At 41.4% G+C, this 22384-nt stretch overlaps 1 protein-coding gene across 2 annotated transcripts in view; it reads right to left on the reverse strand.

Moving 5' to 3' along the window:
* KIAA0355 (KIAA0355 ortholog) overlaps nucleotides 1-22384 on the reverse strand; it is a 104168-nt gene that overhangs the window by 49044 nt on the left and 32740 nt on the right. For both annotated transcript variants that reach the window (XM_030581491.1, XM_030581492.1), the window contains one exon: nucleotides 9125-10452. In XM_030581491.1, the coding sequence (XP_030437351.1) occupies nucleotides 9125-9619 (495 nt within the window). In that variant the 5' untranslated portion in view covers nucleotides 9620-10452. The remainder of the gene's footprint in view (nucleotides 1-9124; nucleotides 10453-22384) is intronic.

Below are 22384 nucleotides of genomic sequence, written 5' to 3' on the forward strand. Positions count from 1 at the left end.
AAATCAGTGGTGTCACGGAGATAGCTGGGAGTGCTGGTGGCATAGGGTCTGAGTAGAGAGTCCACATATCCAGACAGTCCTTCAGTGAGAGTGCCAATGCCCGAGATGATGGGGCGTCCAGGATTTCCGGGTTTGTGGATCTTGGGTAGTAGATAGAACAACCCTGGTAGGGGCTCTAAGGGTATGTTGATTTGTTCCGGTGTTAGTGTAGGGAGTGTCCTGAATAGATGGTGCAGTTTTTAGTGTATTTCTCAGTGGGATCTGAGGGAAGTGGCCTGTAGAATTTGGTATTGGAGAGTTGTCTGGCAACTTCCTTTTGGTAGTCAGACCTGTTCATGATGACAACAGCATCTCCTTTATCAGCCTCTTTGATTATAATATCAGGATGATTTCTGAGGCTGTGGATGGCATTGCGTTCTGCACGACTTAGGTTATGAGGCAAGCCATGTTGTTTTTCCACAATTTCTGCCTGTGCATGTCGGCAGAAGCATTCAATGTATAGGTCCAGACTGTCATTTCGACCCTCAAGAGGAATCCATGTGGAGTTGTTGTTCTTGTGCTGTTGGTGGGAGGGTAACTGTGTATCAGTGCGCTGTTCAGTGTTGTCCTGAAAGTATTCTTTGAGTCAGACACGGTGAAAGTAAGCTTCCAGATCGCCGCAGAACTGTATCATGTTGGTGGGGGTGGCAGGGCAGAAAGAGTCCTCGAGATAGGACAGACTTTTCTTCTGGGCTGAGTGTGTGGTTGGATAGATTGACGATATTACTGGGTGGGTTGAGGGTACCACGGTTGTGGTCCCATGTGGCAGGTACGAGTTTAGACAGCTTACAGTCCTTTAAGCAATTTATGAGTTTACTCTGTATAAGCTTTATACAGGGTAAAACGGATTTATTTGGGTTTAGACCCCATTGGAAGCTGGGCATCTGAGTGACAGGAACACTTCTATTAGCTGCTTTCAGGTAACCCTGAAGCTTTGAGGCAAGTAATTCAGACCCTGGGTCTGTGTTGGAGCAGACGGGAGTGTCTGGAGTAGTCTTGGCACATCAGGTGGCAGCTCCCGAGGGTTTCTGTGATCCAACCTGTCACAGTATAATCTCTTCCAAAAGGGAATGTTAATCTTATTCCACTCAGTAATCCAGCAATATTTTTTTAAGAACTGAAATCTAACACATGAAAATTTTGTTTTAAAAAAAAATCTCAAAAATTTAGTGTCAGCTAGTGTCTACTCTTTCTTTCAGAGTGCGGAACAGAAGAAAAAACTATCCAGAGACAAGAGTGTTGGCCCAGTAATTTTTTTTCCCCCCTACATACTTCTCAAATAATGAAGTTATCTCCAATTTAACCATATAGATCAAAACTTAGTTCAGTGGATTTAAGATACAATAGGTAGCAACAACAGCAAAGCAGAATAGACGAGACCACCATTTTTGTCTAGAAAACAATCCAAGGAAAGTTTCCTTTGAATTCCTACAGGGTTTCTACCCTATTCAAGCATTTCTATTTTACATCTTTATCTTGATATTTGTCTACGTTGGAGCTAATACACTATTTGCTGACCCAGTTATCTTTCATAATAATTGTTCAAAAGGTAGCAACCACAGGTTAGGTAAAGTCATTTCAAAGAGACAAGAAGTGACCAGTAGATAAGGACCTGGGCAAATATTCAGAGATACCACAAATTTTGGTAGTGACTTACGCTAACTGGATCACATTTCACTGGTTTATTTCTGTGAGCTTCAGACAAATGTCTACTTTACAGCTGCATCTGTCTTCATGCCTGGATGCTTCAAACAGAAGAACTACTGATTTGGAAAACTAGAGATGGCTCAAAAAAATCTGTGGCCTTATTTCATAATAAGGTTCAATACAACAAAAGAGCAGTGCAGATATAATTTTCCTTTCTCATTCACAAAGCAGGTTCTAGTTACTCCAATTAAGAGAAAGAATCCAATAAATTAGATTTTTTTCCCTAAATGTCCAAGAGTAAATCAGAATCATAATTAGTTAAATAATATCTGCTCTGAAATCCCAGAATTTTTACTAACATGGCTTGGTTTTATCCTAATGTTAGACGCTGACATCTGTGGTCACCTGATGTGAGATATCAAAACAGTGTCATCCCCGAGGAAGGCAAAAAACATGTTCTGTGAATTCACTGAGCTGAACCAGCTGCCAAGAAACTCATACATTTATTCATTCAAGAGAGACTGAGAATTGAGCCAAAATACAGCTCTACCCCAATATAATGCTGTCCTTGGGAGCCAAGAAATCTTACCATGTTATAGGTGAAATCGCATTATATCGAACTTGCTTTGATCCGCCAGAGTGCACAGTCCCCCACCCCCCAAGCACTGCTTTACCGCGTTATATCCGAATTCGTGTTATAGCGAGTCGCGTTATATCAGAGTAGAGGTATAAAAGCCAGAGACCAAGAACTACAGAAGTTAAAGTGGAACGGTTCTCATCCAGTAACTAGCAAAAATAAATATTTTTTCTGATTAAAAAAACCCCTCTCTTGTCAATACTACTAAAGAAGACTGTATTAGACTATTAGCCTACAAAAAAGGAATGACAGTGAGGTTGCACCAATATTTATAACTGATGTATCTTAGTACTATTTCCTTATTTCACTTGCTAGTGAGTGGTATAATCTGAGGGTCCGGATTATATGGGAACACAGCATAACTGAAGCGACCAAGGTTATCCTTATCAACCCTTTTGACTGACATTTGACAAAGTTAGACAATGCCAAGACACTCCAGTCACACTAGTGGGAAAAACAGAATAGTGCAACTGCTAAAAACAAAATTTGTGCAAGGTACAGGACTTGCCATCTTCAGTCTTGGAGAAATGTAAAGCAGCACTGTTAGAGTGGGGGACTAGTGATAGTTTTAAATTCTGATATTTTATGAGCTGGTAAGATTAGAAATCAAATTCTTTATGCCACTGGAAATCTGGATTTCCTAAACCAAAGCAGCTCAGACAGCATACTAGCATGGTGTCAGATCTTTAAAAATAAAGAATGGCAAAATATTTAAGTATTGAGTACTACCTTGACTACTAGGCACTGCAAGTATGGTAATATTCTTAAAGTTGATGGCAGTGACTAACAAAGCTGTTGTGGAAATCAAGCAATTTCCTGCAATTAAAAATAGATGGTTTTGGTTTGTGTGATGCCACAGTACATTTTACCTATTCAATGCAATGCAAAAGGTCAGTATGCAGGGTTACATTTTACCACTCTGATCTCACCTCTCCTGAAGTGTTATCTTTATGGGGTCACACAGTTGTCCGTTTCACAACTACATACTAAACTATGTGCACTGAAAAGCATTACATAAATTTCATTGTTAACAAGCGATTCTGTGCAGATTTCCAGACCATGGCATTTTATAGAGAGTAGATTCTGTACAAGATAATGAGCTGGTGGTAGCTACAATTAATCACTAATTTGCAATTTAGCAGAATGTGTCATAGAAACCTTAACACCAATGTCTGCAGCAAGGTTATAAGTTCCTCCTGAATTTCACGTTCCCCTTTAATATGATGACAATTTTCATTTAAAAAAAAAAAGTTAACTCACTGAAGTTTAAGATCTGGCTTCCAACTACTTTTATTTCTTCTCAGTATTTATTCTCCTTTCTTCAGCACATTTAATAATGGCTTTGGGGATGATCAGACTGTGTATAGGCTCCTTGCCAATTTGAGGGGCCAGATGGGAATAGCTAATATAATTAAGGTAATAATCAGATATTGCTCAAACTGGAGGACAAAGATTATATGATAACACCCTCTCACACATGCCATTATACAAGGTGAACAATATGTTCCTCTTTTTTTTTTTTTTTTTACAGGGCATAGTACCTTCCATGCAATTTAAAGTGATCTTACAGCATCCCAAGTAGACATCTGTAGCAAAAGAGTCTGCTTTCTAGAACAAAAAGTTACCTTTCTTTCCTTTAGATATACAATAAGATCTATTAGATTCCAGTTTAAGCCATGTTAGCGTTTACAGTATCAGGAGAGAAGGGCAACATGACAGCATTCATTCATGTTAAAGGTCAAAGATCCACAGAAGTAGAAATACAGCCAGACAGTGTTAGCACAATATTTACTGCTATTAAGAATATTAATTGTTCTTACAATTAACTTTTTTATTAAGTTAGTGTTAGGAAGAATGAATTACTTTTATAACAAAAGTGCTTTTTCAAACCTCTCAGCATGCACATGACAGTTACAAGGTATTTTAAAAATTGGTAGACTATGAGATAACAGGGACTCATGCAACAAAAGAATTCTAAGTAATGTCAAGCTCCACAGCGCATTTTGTACAGCGGGCCAGCCTCTTTTTCCTGCTAACAGAGTCTCATTTGGGTTAGGAGCTAAATCCATGCAACAGGTGGCCAAAAAGACTGTTTTTTCTCCTAACAAATGAAGTCTAGTTTCAAACACCCTTTATTTTTTAAGCGAATACATGCTGAAGAACAGAATTTTTATTCAGACATCCTTTTAGTCCGTGAACTCTTTGATCGAACACAAATCTTAAGTACTTTTAATGTACAGAAGCAGAAAATTAACTAGTTTTACATTGCAGCTCAATTTTAGAGCGAATTATTTGGCGCCCCAACTCCTGTTTTCTTCCTGTTTATGACCAAAATGAACATATGGCTGCCATCACAAGAGACAGTAACTCAATTTATTAGCTCCACCCATAGTTAAGGTAAGATTTAAACTGCGTATTTCAGAGTGGTTTGAATTGTTTCACATTAGTTTATTCTTTATTCCCCTCTCCCCATTGTATTACACTTGTTTGTGCATAGACCTCTCAGTAGGTGGAGGAATGTTCAAACATTTATCACTATACAAATCCAGCTTTTAACATGTCTTTTATTTTTATTCTGACAATCAACAGGAATCCAATTTCAGTGCACGGTTCCATACTACTAGGGCTTAAGGGAAGAGAAGTGGGAACTTAAGGAGCATAAATATATACAGTAATTTCCCTTGATTTCCTTCCTCTTTCAATATAGTCTGTTTCTCATCACCAAAGGCGCAAGACTCTTAATAATTTTGGTTTGATTTTTTTTTTGAAGGGGAGGGGGGAGATTCAGCATTTGCAGTTATGAAAGTAAAGAAGCTAGATACAAAATGTGCATGCTCACAGTGTCTCACCACTAACTGGACCAGGAGAGGTTACCCCCTTTTATACATTGGTAGATAACTCATTATGACTAAACAATTTGCATTCTGCCAGAAATAATTTATTACAGTGGGATTGGCAATGATTGCAATAATTATAGCTATATTTGTTTTCATTCTAACCTAAATCAGCTGATGTTAATCAGGACTTGAAAAGTGTCCTTAATATCTGCTATTTTGAGGTCAAAGCATATGAGCCCAGATAAAAATACACCAAGGCTGCATCCCTCCCACCAAAGCCATGACTATTCAACTTACATTGCCTCATCTTCATTCCCCCTCAAAACACAACATCCTCCTTCCTTCTCCATCAAATAAAATCAACTCACACACCATGTTAATAAATTCTGGATTACCCCCTAAAATTGCTTTTCCCCATAGCCCCCCATATATGATAATTTGGGACCTCTTTGCAGAAGGATTCTTCTGGGGCTGCCACCCCCCTGGACATGCAGTAGGCCCTTTGCATCCAAACGTTGCTCCACATAGGTGGACTGTTCTGCTGTTTGCTACTCCCTTATATCCAGGAAAAGCAGTATCCTCAAACACTGTGCACCGTTCTCCCACCCCTGAAGGAAATGGTGCCTGTCATGCTTTGCTCCTTTCTTCCCCCTTTCCCTCTAAAAAGCGAGCTAGTGAATCCTCAGCTGGATTCAGGCAGCTAGCTCATCCAGTCTTTCTACTCCACTTGGATGAACAAAAGAGTGGGGTTTCAAATTCTGCACATATTTTCAGGAAACTTTTACCTTTCCACACTAGAATTTTCCATGTTCTCTCTATGCCTGAAGAGGTTATTAAAAAAAAAAAATTAGTCTGAGCAACACCAACTCAACCCATATTGAGCAAAAGCAGAGTGAAACACTTGTCATATTAAGCAAAAATTCTTGCAATTTTCAAAATAAGACAACTTTAATGTTTAAAGGAGTCTGTATAGAAAGTTGAAATTTGGTGTGAAAGTTAGCTCTAGTTCAGTTTGGCTTGTAGTATACGAGTGTTCCAGTAAAATGTGGTTTGATTTTACTGAGTTATGAACATTTGAAAATAGTGTATTCTGCACATCTTCTCACTAAATTTGTGACTAGTGCAGCTAATGAAGGCAGCATTGCCTAGGGTCTGAGTGCTAAATTAGCTACCTAATAGTTTAATGCAGGTGACATGGGGCTGAAGCACAAGCCAAACCTCTGAAGACCTTGTAAGGTGCAAGGAGCTAAGAGTTGATGGGCACTGTGCAAGGGGAACAAGAGGGAGTCCTGCTTTAGAACAAGCCAGAAGCATTGCAGAGACTGAGGTTCACAAAAACAGGATTCTCCCCAGGTGACAGGACAACAGAGCTTCAAAGTCTGGGAGAGTGAAGCTCCTCTATTTTTTCTTTTAGAAAACTTGCCCTGTTTTGCATACACACTGAGGTAGGCTTTAATTACATAATCACAATGCTATTCCTCGAAGAGTACAAAAGAAAATAAGATTGTGAAAAACACTAGACAGACATGTGCAGCAGTGTGTTCTACTGTGTGTGGAAAGAGTCCATGAAAATCATTTCTATGACAAGTGTATAATAAACCAATCTTAGACTGGTAGACAATAGACAATAAAGTATATAAACCATAGTAACAGTGGAAGTTTGCTGGAATATCATACGCCAAATTTCTCAGATCAATTAGTTTTACTGTTAACTGCTTTATCTCCTAAACTGTACCTACAGAAGGCTATTTGAAAAGGTAGTGTATAGTACAATGTAGCTAACAAAATTATTTGACGTCCGAGTCATTAAAAATCTCCTAGACCAATGGTTCTCAAACTTCACTGCACCACAACCACCTTCTGACAACAAAAATTACTACACGATCTCTCTCACACACACACAAACACACGGCAGAAGCCACAGCCCGAGGACTTCAGCCCTGAAGCCGCAGCCTGAGCCTAATGTCTTCCTTGGACTTGCTTGAGCTTCAGCTTCAGTCTGGAGCCAGTGAGTCTAGCACAGCCCTGGTGACCCCATTAAAATGGAGTCGTGACCCACATTTTGAGAACCACTGTCCTAGACAATGACTATAATGAAATTAGTACAAGCATAAAATAAAATTCAAAATTTGTATCCTAAGATCAGAGAGGCACTTGTTTATTGCATTTTTTAAAATCCTGTGCAATCATGTCATTTAAAACTAGGTTACAATGCAGACGGAGAGATACAGTTGAGCAGTACATCGTAACTGACAATTCTGACTTTTGGCTGTGGTGCACCCAAATTTAGCATAACTTTTTGTATGGAATTTGTACCAACATGACATACATGTTTTGTAATACAAACATCATACAAGCACTATTTTTTCTTTCTAGCCGAAGCTGGTGAATCCAAATACTACAACAGGCCGTTCATAAATGCTAACAATAATATAGATTCATAGAAGATTAGGGTTGGAACCGACCTCAGGAGGTCATCTAGTTCAACCTCTTATTCAAACCAGGACCAACCCCAACTAAATCATCCCAGTCAGGTCACTGTGAAGCCGGGCCTTAAAAACCTCTAAGGATAGAGATTCCACCACCTTCCTAGGTAACTCATTCCAGTGCTTCACCACCCTCCTAGTAAAATAGTTTTTCCTAATATCCAACCTAGACCTCCGCCACTGCAGCTTGAGACCATTGCTTCTTGTTCTGTCATCTGCCACCACTGAGAACACTACAGAGCACATACAGACAGCTCTCAAAGACTAAAAAGTTTAAATACATATTTTTAAATATACCAATGCCCAGAATTGTGTCTTAATTAATTCAGATTACAGTTAATACAGACTAATGTGTATATATAATTTAAGTCAAGTAACTATAAAAAATAATCCTTTCACGCTTACCAACAGCCCATGTCAATAAGAACCAGTAAATAAAATACAATGCAAATTATACAGTGCTGTCTCTCCTTGAGACAGTACGTCATTAGAAATACTAGTTCACATTTTTTTCCTTTATAGGATTCATTTTACTGATGGTTGGTTTAGAAATACACAATGCTTTAAGATAAGTCACCCTGTGTAGTTAAATATTTTCTTAAATCACATATGATTTTCTCCATTTAACGATAGAATTCCGATCTGTAGCATATTTTAAAAATCTTTTTACCTTTTACATGCTGTTTTTGAGGAAGATTATGGGTATGCTTCCCAAAGAGATGAAAGGAGAAGAAGCAATTTTTTTCTAGGTGGCTGGCTGGCTGAATTCCTATTTGAATTATTTTATAGGCTGCTGGGATTTTTGTTGAATTACTGATTACATATTAGGAAGCCAAGAGACTTGTACAGGGAACTTTATTATTCAAAACTAAATAATAAACAAACATATCTATATGTCACTGATGTCTCTTAACAACGTCTCAGTAACTGAATGATCATTCATATACAAACACACTCAAAGTCATGCAGGTGAACAGTTTGTCAAAAATCATCTTCTCTATGAATAAAGCACAATTTGTTACTCCTGACAGAACAATGATACTGGGGAAATAAAGCATACAGTAGTATATTTTCTTAACAAATGACTTCAACGTGGTTCTCATACAGCTCAAAATTAGTGTAACTGAAGAGATGTTTACTGTTTCTAGTTGATAGACATCTTACACATGTAATGCAATTCTTTTTTTAAATGATTACCTGGCACAGGAAAAAATATTCAATATGCAATTTAATGTACCACAAAATTATGCACTACAAATCTCTTTACCATGTTTTCCTCCTTTGAAATTTTTTAAATAAAAATGTTTATGAATTTCCTCCTTTTTATTTTGGAAAGCATTGTCAGGAAAGGTAAAAGGCAGAAGGCGGTACACCTTTGGTACAGTGGTGGTGGGGCCAGTCTTACAATTATAAGTGCAATTAAAAAGGGGTCAAGGAACTTCACAAGCAAAATATCATCATCATCTATGGTAACTTACCTCAATGTCCTGTAGGCTGAATTCCTTTTGATCTTTGAAGTTTGCAGCTCCAGCACTCAGCTCCATCAGCATTTTTGCTATTTCTGGTTTTATTGCTGCCGTGAGTCGACTCGCTGCTTCCATGACATGTTCCTGCACGTCTTTCAGTTGCATAGCTGCCTTTGAATAGTGTGAGTTCCTAAATACACTGCTGAAAAGGTCTGTAAGGAAAGTGCTTGCACGGCAAAACACATTGAGTGCATCCAGATATTTGGAGATTCCCTGCTGGATGTCTGCAATTGGAGTAGTATGGGACACAGGGTGGTTGCAGCTGCCTGCAGCAGCTGAGGAGACCAAAGGGGAAGACGGGGTAGTAGATGCCAACGGTGCGCTCAAGGTCCTGCTTAGCTCAGGCATTTGATACTGCTGGTGTTGCTGCACTTTTTGCTTGGACCCGCCAAGCAAAAAGCGCCGCTTATAGTCCATTTTACTTTCCTGTGCACTACAGCAATACATAAGTGAGTAGTTGTTCAAAAATTCCTTGGATTAGCAATCTGTTGTCAAATTCCTTCCTCAGAAATGTAGTTATGTATAGTAACAGTGGAGGACTGTGTACATATGCTTCATAAAAGGCATTTCAAAAGGGCAGGCGTCTGTATAATCTGTATCAGCAGTGAAAAAGGCAGCAGATTTGCTGACTTAGTATTTTCAGTGTTCAGTGCAGCCCTGCTGCAGTTACAAAGTGAACTCAAAAAGCAAGCTGAAGTATCTCAAAACAAAACAAAACAAATCTCTCTCATTTAGTAGTCCCACTATGTACATAAGATGCACTATGAAGGGAAGAAAGCTAACTCCTATAATTTCCTTGCCAGCACTTGTTGACATCTGATGTTAAAGTTCATAAAACGTAAATATTCTTTTAGGAGTAATACCTTAATGGAGCTTTCCAACTCGTAATACCAGGAAAAGTGGAACAAAACCACCGATCAACAGTGATTGTAAAAGCAGTGCAGAGACTCTTTCCTTGAAAAACAAAGTCCTTAATAATGTCAGCAGATCAAATATCTTCCATGTCTTGACAGATCCAGTCTGTCAGATCAGTTTGTTTGTAGTCTCTCTTCTTAATACTGAACAAAAAAATCTGTTTTGTTTTCTGAAGACTTTGCAAGTACAAGTTATTAAAAATTAGGGTGTTTATTATTGCAAGCCTTCTCTTTTTCTTCTGTATGATGAGGTAGTTGTTTCCAATGTAATATTAATAAGTGGTGCTTCCAGATTGAGTTTGCCTTCAATTGTAGAGTCTGCAGCAAGAATGCACAAATGTATTTGTAAGGCCTCTAGGTCATTTCCTGTCGGGGAAGGAAAAAAAAGTTAAAAAGGTTATGGAACAACGAGAAGTTGTGTTAAGATTTTAACTCCTACTGTATCCTCGTGCATTTATTTTGTGGTAAGCTGTCAACAGTACCTCTGATCAAAATGGGAGAGGGACATTTACATTTTTTTTTTTTTTAAGAAATGTAACAATTTAATAAAATCAAATTAAAACCAGAACTATTGCATGTTTCCTCATGAGTTATCTCACACTTAATGGATTTATCTAAACTGCCAAATGTAGGACTTGCAGTTCAACACTGGTGCAACTCCAGCACTAGCAGCAACAGTAGAGAGCTGCAGCACATACAGGGCCCTACAGATTTTAACCACTGTAAGTATGTTTACACTGCAACGTACGCCCAGTGTTGTTAGAACTCAAAATAGCAGACCCTGGCTTTGTTAACCTAGGGCTTGAGTGTCTACAATAATTTACAACCTCCAGCTAGGAGCTGTTGAACCCTAGATTCCAACCCAGGGCTCCAGCATCTACATTGCATTATGCAGATCCAAGTCCAACAACCCATCCCAGACTTTCTAGAGCTCTTCCAAAATGTGGCCACTCTAGCCCTTTCTTCATGATGCAGCATGGGAAAACTTGACTGTCCACCAAACTTGACTGTCCAGAGTACAAAAAAAGTCAGCCTGTGGGAGTGTGGGATACTTCTGGAGGACTCCCAGACCACAAGTCCAGTGGTGTCTAACTGAAAAGCAGTAGGCCATGAATCGTGGATCGGGACTTGACTCAGGCTCAGACCCTCCACCCTTGCGGGGTCCTGGGACCCTGATTCAGCACGATTTGTGTCTGGACAGAAGGGAATTAGGCTTGAGCCTGAGTTCAAAAGCTAGGCTTACACTGTAGTGCAGACATACCCTGTGTTGTCCAACACTACATTTTTAATGAATCTGTTCAAGCGGTAAATATACCAAAAAAAGTTTACATCACAATTTGTTGCAGGAATTTGAAGACCCTATTAGATCCAAAGAACCAGATAAACTAAACCAACTAAAAAGAAACAACATACACAGATCCTTCATTTTCTTTTAATATTTAAAATTTTGACTCCTGGAGGAATTCTGAGCCACTACATAAGCGCAGAATTCATGTGCCACACAGAATTTTTTTTTCTCGGCAGAAAATACATTCTGCTGGAAAGGTGCTGCAGTTATGCTTTTTGCCCACCAGGATCCACTGTGCAATTAGAATACAGAGCAGCTACTCCCAGGCAGGAGCAGACCTGGGAAGATAGGGAAGAGAAAAGGCTGCATTCCTCACAGTGCCCTGCCCGAGGGGCCAGGTCAGGAGGCACAGGGTATGGGGGGATGGACAGCGTGGGGCACACTGGGCTGCTGGGGGGACCACAGACTGGGGTTCAGAAAAGCTAGTGGGGAACCGACTGGGGCGGGGGGCTGAATGGGAGTGGAGAAGCAGGGCCACAGGAGGACAGGGGGCGGGAGTGCAGGAACACATAGGGACAGGAAAGGAGTGGCTGAGTAGGGGTACAGGACCACATGAGGATGGAGGAAGGGGACGCAGGGACAAATGGGAACGGGGAAGAGGGTGGCCGAATGGGGCTGCAGGGACACATGGGGACAGGAGCAGATGTGCCTGACAGAGAGACTAGGGGTCAGCCAGGGTCTGCATGGGGGAGGCTCCTTAACAATCCCTCCCCTGCAAATAAATCCTGTTCCATATGTCTCTCCCCCACACCCAATAACCCTCTAAGTTCATTCTCACACTCTTTCCCAGCAATTACGTCCCTCTCCCTTAAGTTGTCTGTTACCCCTGACTCTCCCAAGCCTTTGCACTGCTTTGAGGGGGGTGGAAATACATTTATGTATTGTACTTCAAATGAATTATTATCCAAAATTCTTTATTAATATGTCTATTTGTCAAAAACACATTCCCTGGATCCTTTTTGTTGTATGTATTGTTATAGACATACTTGCTGACAGGTATTCTGAAATAAATTACCAAAATAATTGAAACTCTCATGATTATATTGTTATTTTGACAAATAAAATATGCAGAATTTTAAAATATTCAGTGCAGAATTTTTAATTTTTTGGTGCTAAATTCCCCCTGGAGTATAAAATAAAACCTTTAAGATGTACAACTCCCTTGACCTATCAGTCTATACTCTGTCCCAGCAGTAAAGATCAGTTGAGCAGCTCTGTCAGAGTTCCTTACAATGTACTTTCCAGAACTTTATCAGCAGATGGCCCTCACTTTTTGTGGAAACTGCTTACTCTGACAATCCATCAAACATGGGTCTGTTAAAGGGTACAATACCAGGCACGATAATTTGATCAGATAATAGTGAAACTATTAATAATTATTAACCATACTTTTGTCTCTCTATAAATATAATCAAATTGATAGTGCAAGGGCAATATGCTTGCAGATGCTCTATTGGGAGCAATAGTGGTTATGATTTATAAATGGTATCCCATGTTTAATTTTTTAAAATGTTTTTTTAAAATTCTGATGCTTTAGTGAGGAGCATTTGCATTCTTGAACACGTGTTCCTTTTTCTGTTGATTCAACTTAGTATATGAAAAGCTGTGATATTTCAAAATAGTTGCAAAAATAGATTTTAGCATTCATTTATAATTTTAAGTTTCCACTATTATTTTCATACTCAAGAGATTTTTATTTATTCATGTAAATATTGAAAATGTTTGATATACATGATTTAATTGCCAATTAATTGCCAATCAGACAGAGAGCAGGGTGTCTCCTAACTGAGGAGGAAGAATGGATCCAAGTACCGTGGGAAGGATAACCTGGCATTAAAATAATGATCAATAAGTATAGTTGTCACCCAAAAGATAGTATGTTCAAGAAATCATGACCAGTAGTGGCTATCACTGAGATACTGAGCAATAATTTAGAAGCTACTTATAAAAATGCTAGCTAGCTTTTTCCATATGCACACTATTACTGCTTTTTGTTTCAAGTGTTACACTGAAGTATTAACGTGTTGTTTTCAGGGATTATTTTCTAACTCTCAGTCTTCCAGTTCAACATTTTTTTTTCCTCCTTGCTAGACAAGTTACAGTGCCTCAGGGAAAGCTTGATTAAAATGTCAGTTTTCCTGATTGCATACAAATGTACTAAGAACAAGAGAGTGGGTTATCAGTTTGTACACACAGTGGATATTTATGTTACTCTGAAGAGTAAAATGGTAACACAACATTTGGCCAAAATCTTAGGGTTTTTAAGTATTTTTATTTCTGGACCATTTCTACCTGCTTGAAGAAAGATAACAGAATAATCACGTCACTGTCACGTTCCCATGTGCTAGTTCAATGCTTTGACTATGACACATGTAGACTTGGCTTTTCAGAACTTTGTTGTTGAAGGAGAACTGACACTCATGCTCAGAAAATAAACTACTTCCAAGCAGAAAATTTAGTTATCATTTGGGACTCAAGTTTCACAAAATAACTTTTTCATTCTTATTGAATTTCTAAATAGCGCCATCATGGGAATATCCATAAGTAAAACCAACGTAAGACGACCTTTAGGACACCTGGAACTCCTTAGAACCCTAAGATCGTCTAATCTTAATGTCAAGAATGCTCCAAACCTTACTCTTACTCTTGACATTGAGTATGTGTGTAATACTACATGCATATATTATACACATCACAATGAAATTTGCAACATATATTGCACAAAATAAAAGAGAATGATCTTTCCTCTCTGCCTTTTCCCTCTTTCTATAGCTTTTCTTCAGTCCATAACATTGTTTTCGTTCATTTTTTCCATGCTACTGTTTGAGTCCATGAATCCAGTGTAACTCTAAAAAATCTGTAGGCTCCATATTACAACAGTTTGCACTTTATATCAGTCAACTCCTGCCATTTTAGAGAGAACTCAAAGGATTTCATTAAAATTATGCAAGAACAGCATATTGACAGTCAAAAATGTAAATATGCAGTTTGTACCACACTTTGGAGACAATGGTGATATTCATAAAAATGAGCCGGAGGAAGTTAGTCCCAGAAAAATCTATTAAACTGCAAATCGAAGTTGAATTCCTTGATGTATGTTTTTATAATAAAATTACTTTGTCCATGTACTATTAACATAAAAAATAGATTTACAGATATGGGAATCTATGAGTTGAAAAATAAATAAGGCTCAGAATGGATACTGACTGCCTAAAATAGATTTCCTTTCAGTCACTTTCATTTAGTATCCAAGTAAGACGTTTGTAGACAACTCTGGTGAAATCTGTGGATCATTAAAGTGACTTTAAAAAAAAAAAAAAAAAGGCCTCTGACTAGTGTCCTGAAACTGATGTGATGGTATTCTCAATGGGGTCTATTATCCTCTCAGTGTGTGGGGAGTTATGGTCATAACTCATACATAAGAATGAGATATGATATCAGAGTCTGGCAACTCAGGCACATTTTTCTGTAAGTCTCTTAAAAAGACCATCATATTTTCAAATGGTGTACTAGGGTGGGGGGGGAGGGGTTATTTATTTTAGATTTGTAAGACATGTGCCCATCAGTTTCTAGGTACATTCATCATAGTTTAAAAAGTCAAATATGAATGTAACTAAGTTCATTCAGCTAATTCCTCAAAAGAGAACTCTAAGCCAAAAAGAAGAGGGAAAAAAAAACACACACACACACACACACACACACACACACCCTGGGCCCAGTCAGACTACAGGAAAAGCCTGAACAAACAAAGTCAGTTGCAAGGCCTGAAGGTCAGCAAACTGGCAGAGTCAAGGGCCTCCCAAAGAGCATACAACCGGCCAAATTCCGCAATATAAAGCCTGTGTGAACCCAAAATCATCCCACTGACGGCAGTGGAGTTATTCAGACTTGACAATAATGAAAAACTAAAATCTGCACACCAACCCCTGCTCCTCCATCCCCAGAACTCAAAATCAGGAAACTTATGAAACTGCATCTCAGCTGCCTGAATTATTAATATGAGTGGGTGGGAAGGCAGAGGGGGAAGGAAAAGTTTTTGGATCAGACCTAAAATAGGTAGCAGCCAGGATCCAAACCTTAAGGCTTTCTAGATCAACATCTAGAACTCCGATTAAAAACAAGTTGCTTGCCAGGAAAATCTAGGATCTCTACAACACAAGTGTAATAAGTTCAACACGAGAAGAAACTATTACTAACCCATTCCGTAACTGTTGTTCTTCAAGATGTGAAGTGGAATGGACGTGTACAAGTGTGTGCACACCCAGTGCACTCCTGTTGAAGCTTTTTCCATCAGCTGTACCTGTTGGGGCAGTGCATGCCACCCTCTGCGGCCACGTACTACTAAAATGGCAGAGCCACTTCTAACTCCCTCAGTTCCTTTTTACTGGACAGACTCTGGAAACATATATTTAAGAACAACAGTTATGGAATAGGTTAGTAACCATTTCTTCTTTGAATGATTGCACATGTCCATTCTACTTCAGATAACTCACAAGCAGTTCGATCTGGAGGTGGGATTGGAATCTACCTCAATAATGATCAAAGGACTACCTGTCTAAATCTGGTATCTTCTCTAGATTGCTGAGAAATGGCATAATGGGAGGAAAGGTATGTACTGAAGACCAAGTTGCAATTCTACAAACATCCAAAATACACACCTGGACTAGAAAGGCAGCAGTCTGTGTGAGATCCAGTTGAACATGCTAGCTCCCTGTTCAGAGAACTTTTATACGGTGGTTCTATGAAATAGCCAATGGAAGAAGAGAGCCATCAAGAGATTCTTTGAGGAGACCAAAAGTTCCTTTAAATTGTCTTTGCAATTGTTTGTGGCAATTGCAGACAAATTGAATGGTTTAACCCTGTCCAAGTAATATACTAACCCTCTCTTAACACATAATGTGCAGAGTCTTTCTTCATCCTTATGAGAATTAGGGTTTGGGAAGAAAGCGAATACATATATTGCCTGACTGTTGTAGAAGTGAAACATCAGTTTGGTCACAAACTTCAGATGTCATAGGTATACTTGTCCTTGCAGAAGACTATACACAGAGGTCCAGAGATTTGAGCACGTAATTCATCCTCTCTCCTGGCCAAGATGAACACTACCAAAAAGTCTACCTTGTCTGAGAGATGAAGTAATGAACACATAGCTAACAGCTCAAAGGGATGATCCACTAGCTTTCCCAATATGAAGTTCAAGTCCCAAGGGGGAAAGAGGAGCCTTTACTTGGGTATATCACTGGTCCAGACCCTTCAAAAACCTGACTGACATGGAATTGAGTGCACTCTAATCTCATTGCAGCATATTTTCTCAACTGTAGTGCTAGGGACCTCAATCTCCCAGATACTGAATCCTTCAACAGTCTTTTGGAGCCTTTTCCTCCATACCAGAGAAGGAGACTGGCACTGAGAGTCTGTCAAAACAGGAGTGTTCCTAACCAAAGCTCGGGACACATCCCAAATAGGGAGGCTCAGAGTGTGAGCCCAGGGCTGCCTCCATCAGAAGGTATTTTAGTCTGACTTCCCTGTCCTTTTTAGTTCTGGTCCTAAAGTCCCTGCAGATTTGGCACCTGTCTCTGACATGAGCCTCTCCTAGGCACTTCAAGTACCTGGAGTGTGAATCACTACCCAGCATCAGCTTCTTGCACGCATCATAGGGCTTGAAGCCTCGGAACAAAGGAATACCCCAGCATCGGGTTCCAGTATCCAAATGGTGGGAGCTGAACAGTACAAAAAAGTACCTCAGTAAAGGAAATCTACTACATAGCTAATCTAACACTAAAACTATTAACGAGGACATATACTATATGTAAATGTAGAACAAGGGAAACTAGTGGTAGCAAGACGGAATGTTCCAGCAACCGTCACGGACACTAAGAAGGAACTGAGGGTGGATTTGGGAGCAGCTCTGCCCTTCATACCATTGCACAGCAGCATGAGGCAGCAGAGGGCATAAACAGCACCTTGACAGGTGCTGCCGAGGGAAAAATCTCTGACAACAGAGCATTGGGCATGCACCTACATGAAATGAAATGGACACGTGCAATCACAAAGAAAAAACAGAATTTATTAGATATTTTTGTTTACATGTGAGTGGTCTTCAAGTGTAGCCACATGTACAACACCTTGGAAATAACCAAGAGATGATAAAATGTAGCAAAGCTTCAGACAAATGGAAAAGTCAGTTTCCTGGTCAGATAGTAGGGGGGTGCCTAGTTGGGGAGGAGGAATAGGGTTTTCTTGATTTGTTTTTTAGACTTTTGGCTATCCCTCCTTTGTGAGAAAACAGTAGTAGTCAAGGATCCAAATGAACTAGTATGGACACCCTGAAAATTATTTATTTCTTTTAGATGAAGTTTCAGGCTCCTAGAAAATATGTAAGCTAAGGGAACAACTTAAAGAAAAACAACACACACACATCCATGCCTATTTTACAAAAATAGTAAGAATGAAAAGGAAAAGCCTCCAACTACAGAAAAAAGAATGTTTGGGTTTCAAGAGAAACATCAGTATAGTAACTTTTACACTAAATGGCTTTGATCTTTTGTTGTGTACCTGGGTTTTGGTTTTCTGTTTTTATGGTATCCTGAGTTAAACATGTATATTAAATCCACAGCTATAGAGCAAGTTTAGCCTCTACAGCAGGCCTGCACAACTTGTAAAGCGGCGAGGGCTACATAACTCCAAAGAAAACAGCTGACCGAAACCTCCCGGCCCCGCAGAAACACCCTGCCCCAGGGCCGTCCAGCCCTGCGGAAACAAACCCTCCTTCCCCAGTGCCGCCCCACCAAAACAGCTGTGGGCCAAAAAGGAACGTTGGGGGTGGGGAGGTGATACTTTATTTTAAATCAACCAGGGGGGCTCCCAGCTGAAGAGGTGGCTGGGAGCCGTCAGGGTCAAATTAAAGGCCCCGGGGGTCCAGCGGCTAGGGGAACCTGGCAGGGCCAGCTCTAGGTTTTTTGCTGCCCCAAGCAAAAAAAAATTTGGCTGTCCCCCGTCCCAGCCCTGGGATCCCCCCTGTATCCTCCTGCTGCCCCAGTTCTGGGCTCTCCTCCAACCCACCCACACACACCTCCTGCCACCCCACCAGTGACCCAGGGCTAACTCGCTCCCAGGGTGGGTCATTCAGCAGGAATTTTGTATGTGCACAAAACACAGACAGGACTGGTTCCCATATGGTTACAGAGCTGCACTAAAGTGGAACAATTTTCAGCTTGTGTGGCTGGAGGATATCTGGATGCATATTATAAGACTGTCTCCATAAATGAGGAAAAGTTGAGGTGCCTTAATTATTCTTTTGTTCCACTCTTTCTATGGGGAATTTGCCGATGCAATATCACTATCTTCCTTTTAAACAAACAAAAAGGCAATGGCTGTTGAAAATAGCAATTCCAGTCCTAATAAGCATTTCTTGCTCAATTTTATCCTACTTTTTCTACAGCAAGTTACAGTGGATCAGTATATTTGATTTGGGAGAAATGAAGTAACAGCTGCCCAAACTGAGCTTGAGCACTCCTGAATTTTGAGGTGTTCAAATCTGAAAGGCAGGTGATGGGGGGGCTGGCTATGGGCTCTGCGGGGGAGCATGGCAGCAATGTGTCTGGAGCTGCACGGAGCCAGACATGATGGTCTGAGTGGCACGGTAAGGGGGCTGGGGATGCAGAAGGTGTAGGGGGTCCCAGGGGGGAGTCAAGGGACAGGGAGCGGGGGAGGGGGTGGATGGGGTGAGGTTCGGGGGGGGCAGTCAGGGGACAGGCAGCAGTTGGATAGGCATGGGAGTTCCAGGGGTTTATCTGGGGACAGGTAGGGGGCAGGGTCCTGGGGGGAAGTTGGGGGGGTCTCAGGAGGGGGCAGTTGGGGACAAGGAGAAGGGAAGCTTAGATAGGGGCTGGGGTCTCAAGGGGCAGTTGGGGCAGGGGTCTCGGGACAGAGGTATCGGGGACAAGGACCAGCAGTGCTTAAATAGGCGGTGGGGGTCCCTGGGGGGCAGCTGGCGCAGGGGAGGGAGCAATCAGCAGCCGTGGCCGGGATTCAAAGGGCTCTGGGGTGCCCGAAGCCACAGGAAGCTCCGAGCCCCTTAAATCCCAGCCGCAGCTGGGAATCTCTGCGGGCAGCCCAGAGCCCTCTGACTCCCGGCCGCGGCTGGGATTTAAAAGGGCTCTGGGCTCCCCACCACTGCGGGCAGTCCAGAGCCCTTTGATTCCCAGCCACTGCTGAGATTTAAAGGTCTCTGAGTTCCCAGCCGCTGCGGGCTGCCCGCAGAGTGTCGTGTGCAGGGGATTTAGACTCCCCCCGCGGGCCACTCAGTGAGGCTCTGCGGGCCGCATGTTGTGCAGGCCTGCTCTACAGCAAGGGTAGTCAATAGGTGGACCGCAGGCCAAATCCACTAGACACTTTTGAATGGACCCTGAAATCTTTTATTTACTACTTATTGTTTTTTTTAAATAATTTTCTCTGGAGTCTGGACCTTGACTATACCTTGAACAAGAAATCGGACTTCAACAAAAAACAATTGATTACCCCTACTCTACTGAATAGGCACACTCGTATAATGTGCTGACAAGGACATTAACACCAACATGTATCAGAAGTGAAATGGAATAAATATGAAATCAGCATTCAAAAGGCAAATTTCAACTCCATTTTTCCACTGATGCAATTTCAACTCTACTTTCAATCTGAACTTCTCCAGTACTCTCAACTTGAGAATTAATAGTGCCAACAGAATTATGATTACAATTTGGATCACAAGATAATGGAATTTCTGACTGATAAGTAACAAATTTCATTCTGCAAAGGTAGTTCAGCACAAAGCTTCACTACAGGGATAGTGATGTGATTCAAAAATTATAAAAAAGAGGTAAAAAACAACAACAAAACAATTACCTCTTACCTTTCATAACTGTTGTTCTTTGAGATGTGTTGCTCCTGTCCATTCCATTCTAGCTAAGTGTGTGCACACCCACGTGCACAGTTGGAGATTTTTGCCTTAGCGGTATCCGTAGGGTCGGCAGTCCCCTCTCAGTTCCTTCTTGATAACAACTCAGACAGAGAGGTAGGAGGGCGGGAAATGGAATGGACACAAGCAACACATCTTGAAGAACAATAGTTATGAAAGATAGGTAACTGTTTTTTCTTCGAGTGCTTCCACGTCAATTCCATTCTAGGTGACTCACAAGAAGTATCCCTGCAGGTGGGCTTGGAGTTCACAGTCGTGCGGCTTGCAAAACTGCTCTACCAAAGCCATCTTTGTCTTGGGCTTGGCTGGGTAAGCACATAATGAGATGTACACATGTGGATAGATGACCAGGTATCAGCCCTGGAGATGACCAGGTATCAGGCCTACAGATATCTTGAATAAGCACTTGAGCCAGAAAGGCCACCGATGAGGCTTGCGCCCTAGTCGAGTGAGCAGTTACAATCACCGGAGAAGGCACTTTTGCCTGTTCATAGGAAAACCAGATACAGGCAGTGATCCACGATGAAATCCTCTAGGTGGACACTGGATGACCTTTTATCCTGTCTGCTACTGTGACAAACAGCTGCATCAACTTTCGATATAAAAGGCCAGTGCTCTCCTAACAATAGAGTGCAATTTATGGTTCTCCTCAGACCCATGAGGCTTTGGAAAGAAGACTGGCAAGAACATGTCCCAGCTCATGTAAAACTGTGAAATAACCTTGGGCAGAAAAGCTGGGTGTGACTGCAGCTGGACTTTGTCCTTGAAAAACACCGTATAGGGCGGCTCTGAGGTAAGCACTCTAATCTCAGAGACCCTACAAGCAGATGTTATGGCTATCAGGAATGACTACCGGAGAGTAGAAGAAGGGAACAGGAAGCCAATGGCTCAAACAGGGTCCCCGTCCCGGCACTAGATTCAGGTCCCAAGAAGGGACGGAGTCCCACACATGGGAACAGACCTCCAGACTTTTTAGGAACTGGACCATGATCGAAGACTGACCTGCTCTAGACTAGAGGGTGAAAGGCTGATATAACAGCCAAGTGGACCTTAATCAATGAAAGGGATAAGCGTTCAATCCCATCAAACAGGAGATCCTGGATTGAGGACTGTATCTGATGGGATAGGCCCATGGTCTGAAGCCAAGAATTGCGCCTCATGACCACTACTGAAGCGACCACCCTGGGCGCCGAATTAGCTGCATCCCACGCCATTTAAAAGGGAGCAGTGTGCTGCTGTAGTACCCTCCTCAACAAGGACCCCGAATTCTTGGGCTGAGTCCTGGAGCAGGGAGTCCTTGAATTTATGGAAGGAATCCCATAAGTTAAAGTTCTCTCTCTCGAAAAGTGCTTGGTTGTTTGCGACCCTGAACTGAAGGCTGGCTGTGGAATACATTTTCCTTCCAAATAGGTCCGGCCTCTTGGCCTCTATTTTTGGGAGTAGAACTGGATTGCCCGTCTTTCTTGTTGGCCTCAGAAACAACCAACAACCCCGAGGGAGGATAGGTGTACAAATATAGGTGTACAAACCCCTTGGCTGTGACAAAATATTTCTTTTCAGCCCTCTTGGAGGTGGGCATGGTTCAGGATGGAGTTTGCCAGAGTACTTTGGCAATCTTTAGGACCCCATCGTGCACGAGGAGCATGGCACATGCAGGGGTTGATGTGGAGAGCACATTAAACAAGGTTTCCGATTGCTCTGCCATTTCCTCCACCTATAGGCCTAAGTTCGTGGCCACCCTTCGGAGCAGGGCTTGGTGAGCGCCTTAAAATCGTTTGGTGGGCCAGCATGGGAGGGCTCTGCAACTGCCTCATATGGAGAGGACGAGGATGACTGGACGACCAGGGGAGGGTCCAGGGCTTCATCCCTCATGTGGGAAGGTTTTGTGGTGGGCACTTGCTCCTCCGCCCCGGCGTCGAATTGCGTTTCTCACACCATTCCTGTTGTTTCTCTGAAATGGCAACTGACAATTGGTTCAAAGGAGGTACTGT

The sequence above is a fragment of the Gopherus evgoodei genome, chromosome 12 (genome assembly GCF_007399415.2).
Source record: "Gopherus evgoodei ecotype Sinaloan lineage chromosome 12, rGopEvg1_v1.p, whole genome shotgun sequence".
NCBI lineage: Eukaryota > Metazoa > Chordata > Testudines > Testudinidae > Gopherus > Gopherus evgoodei.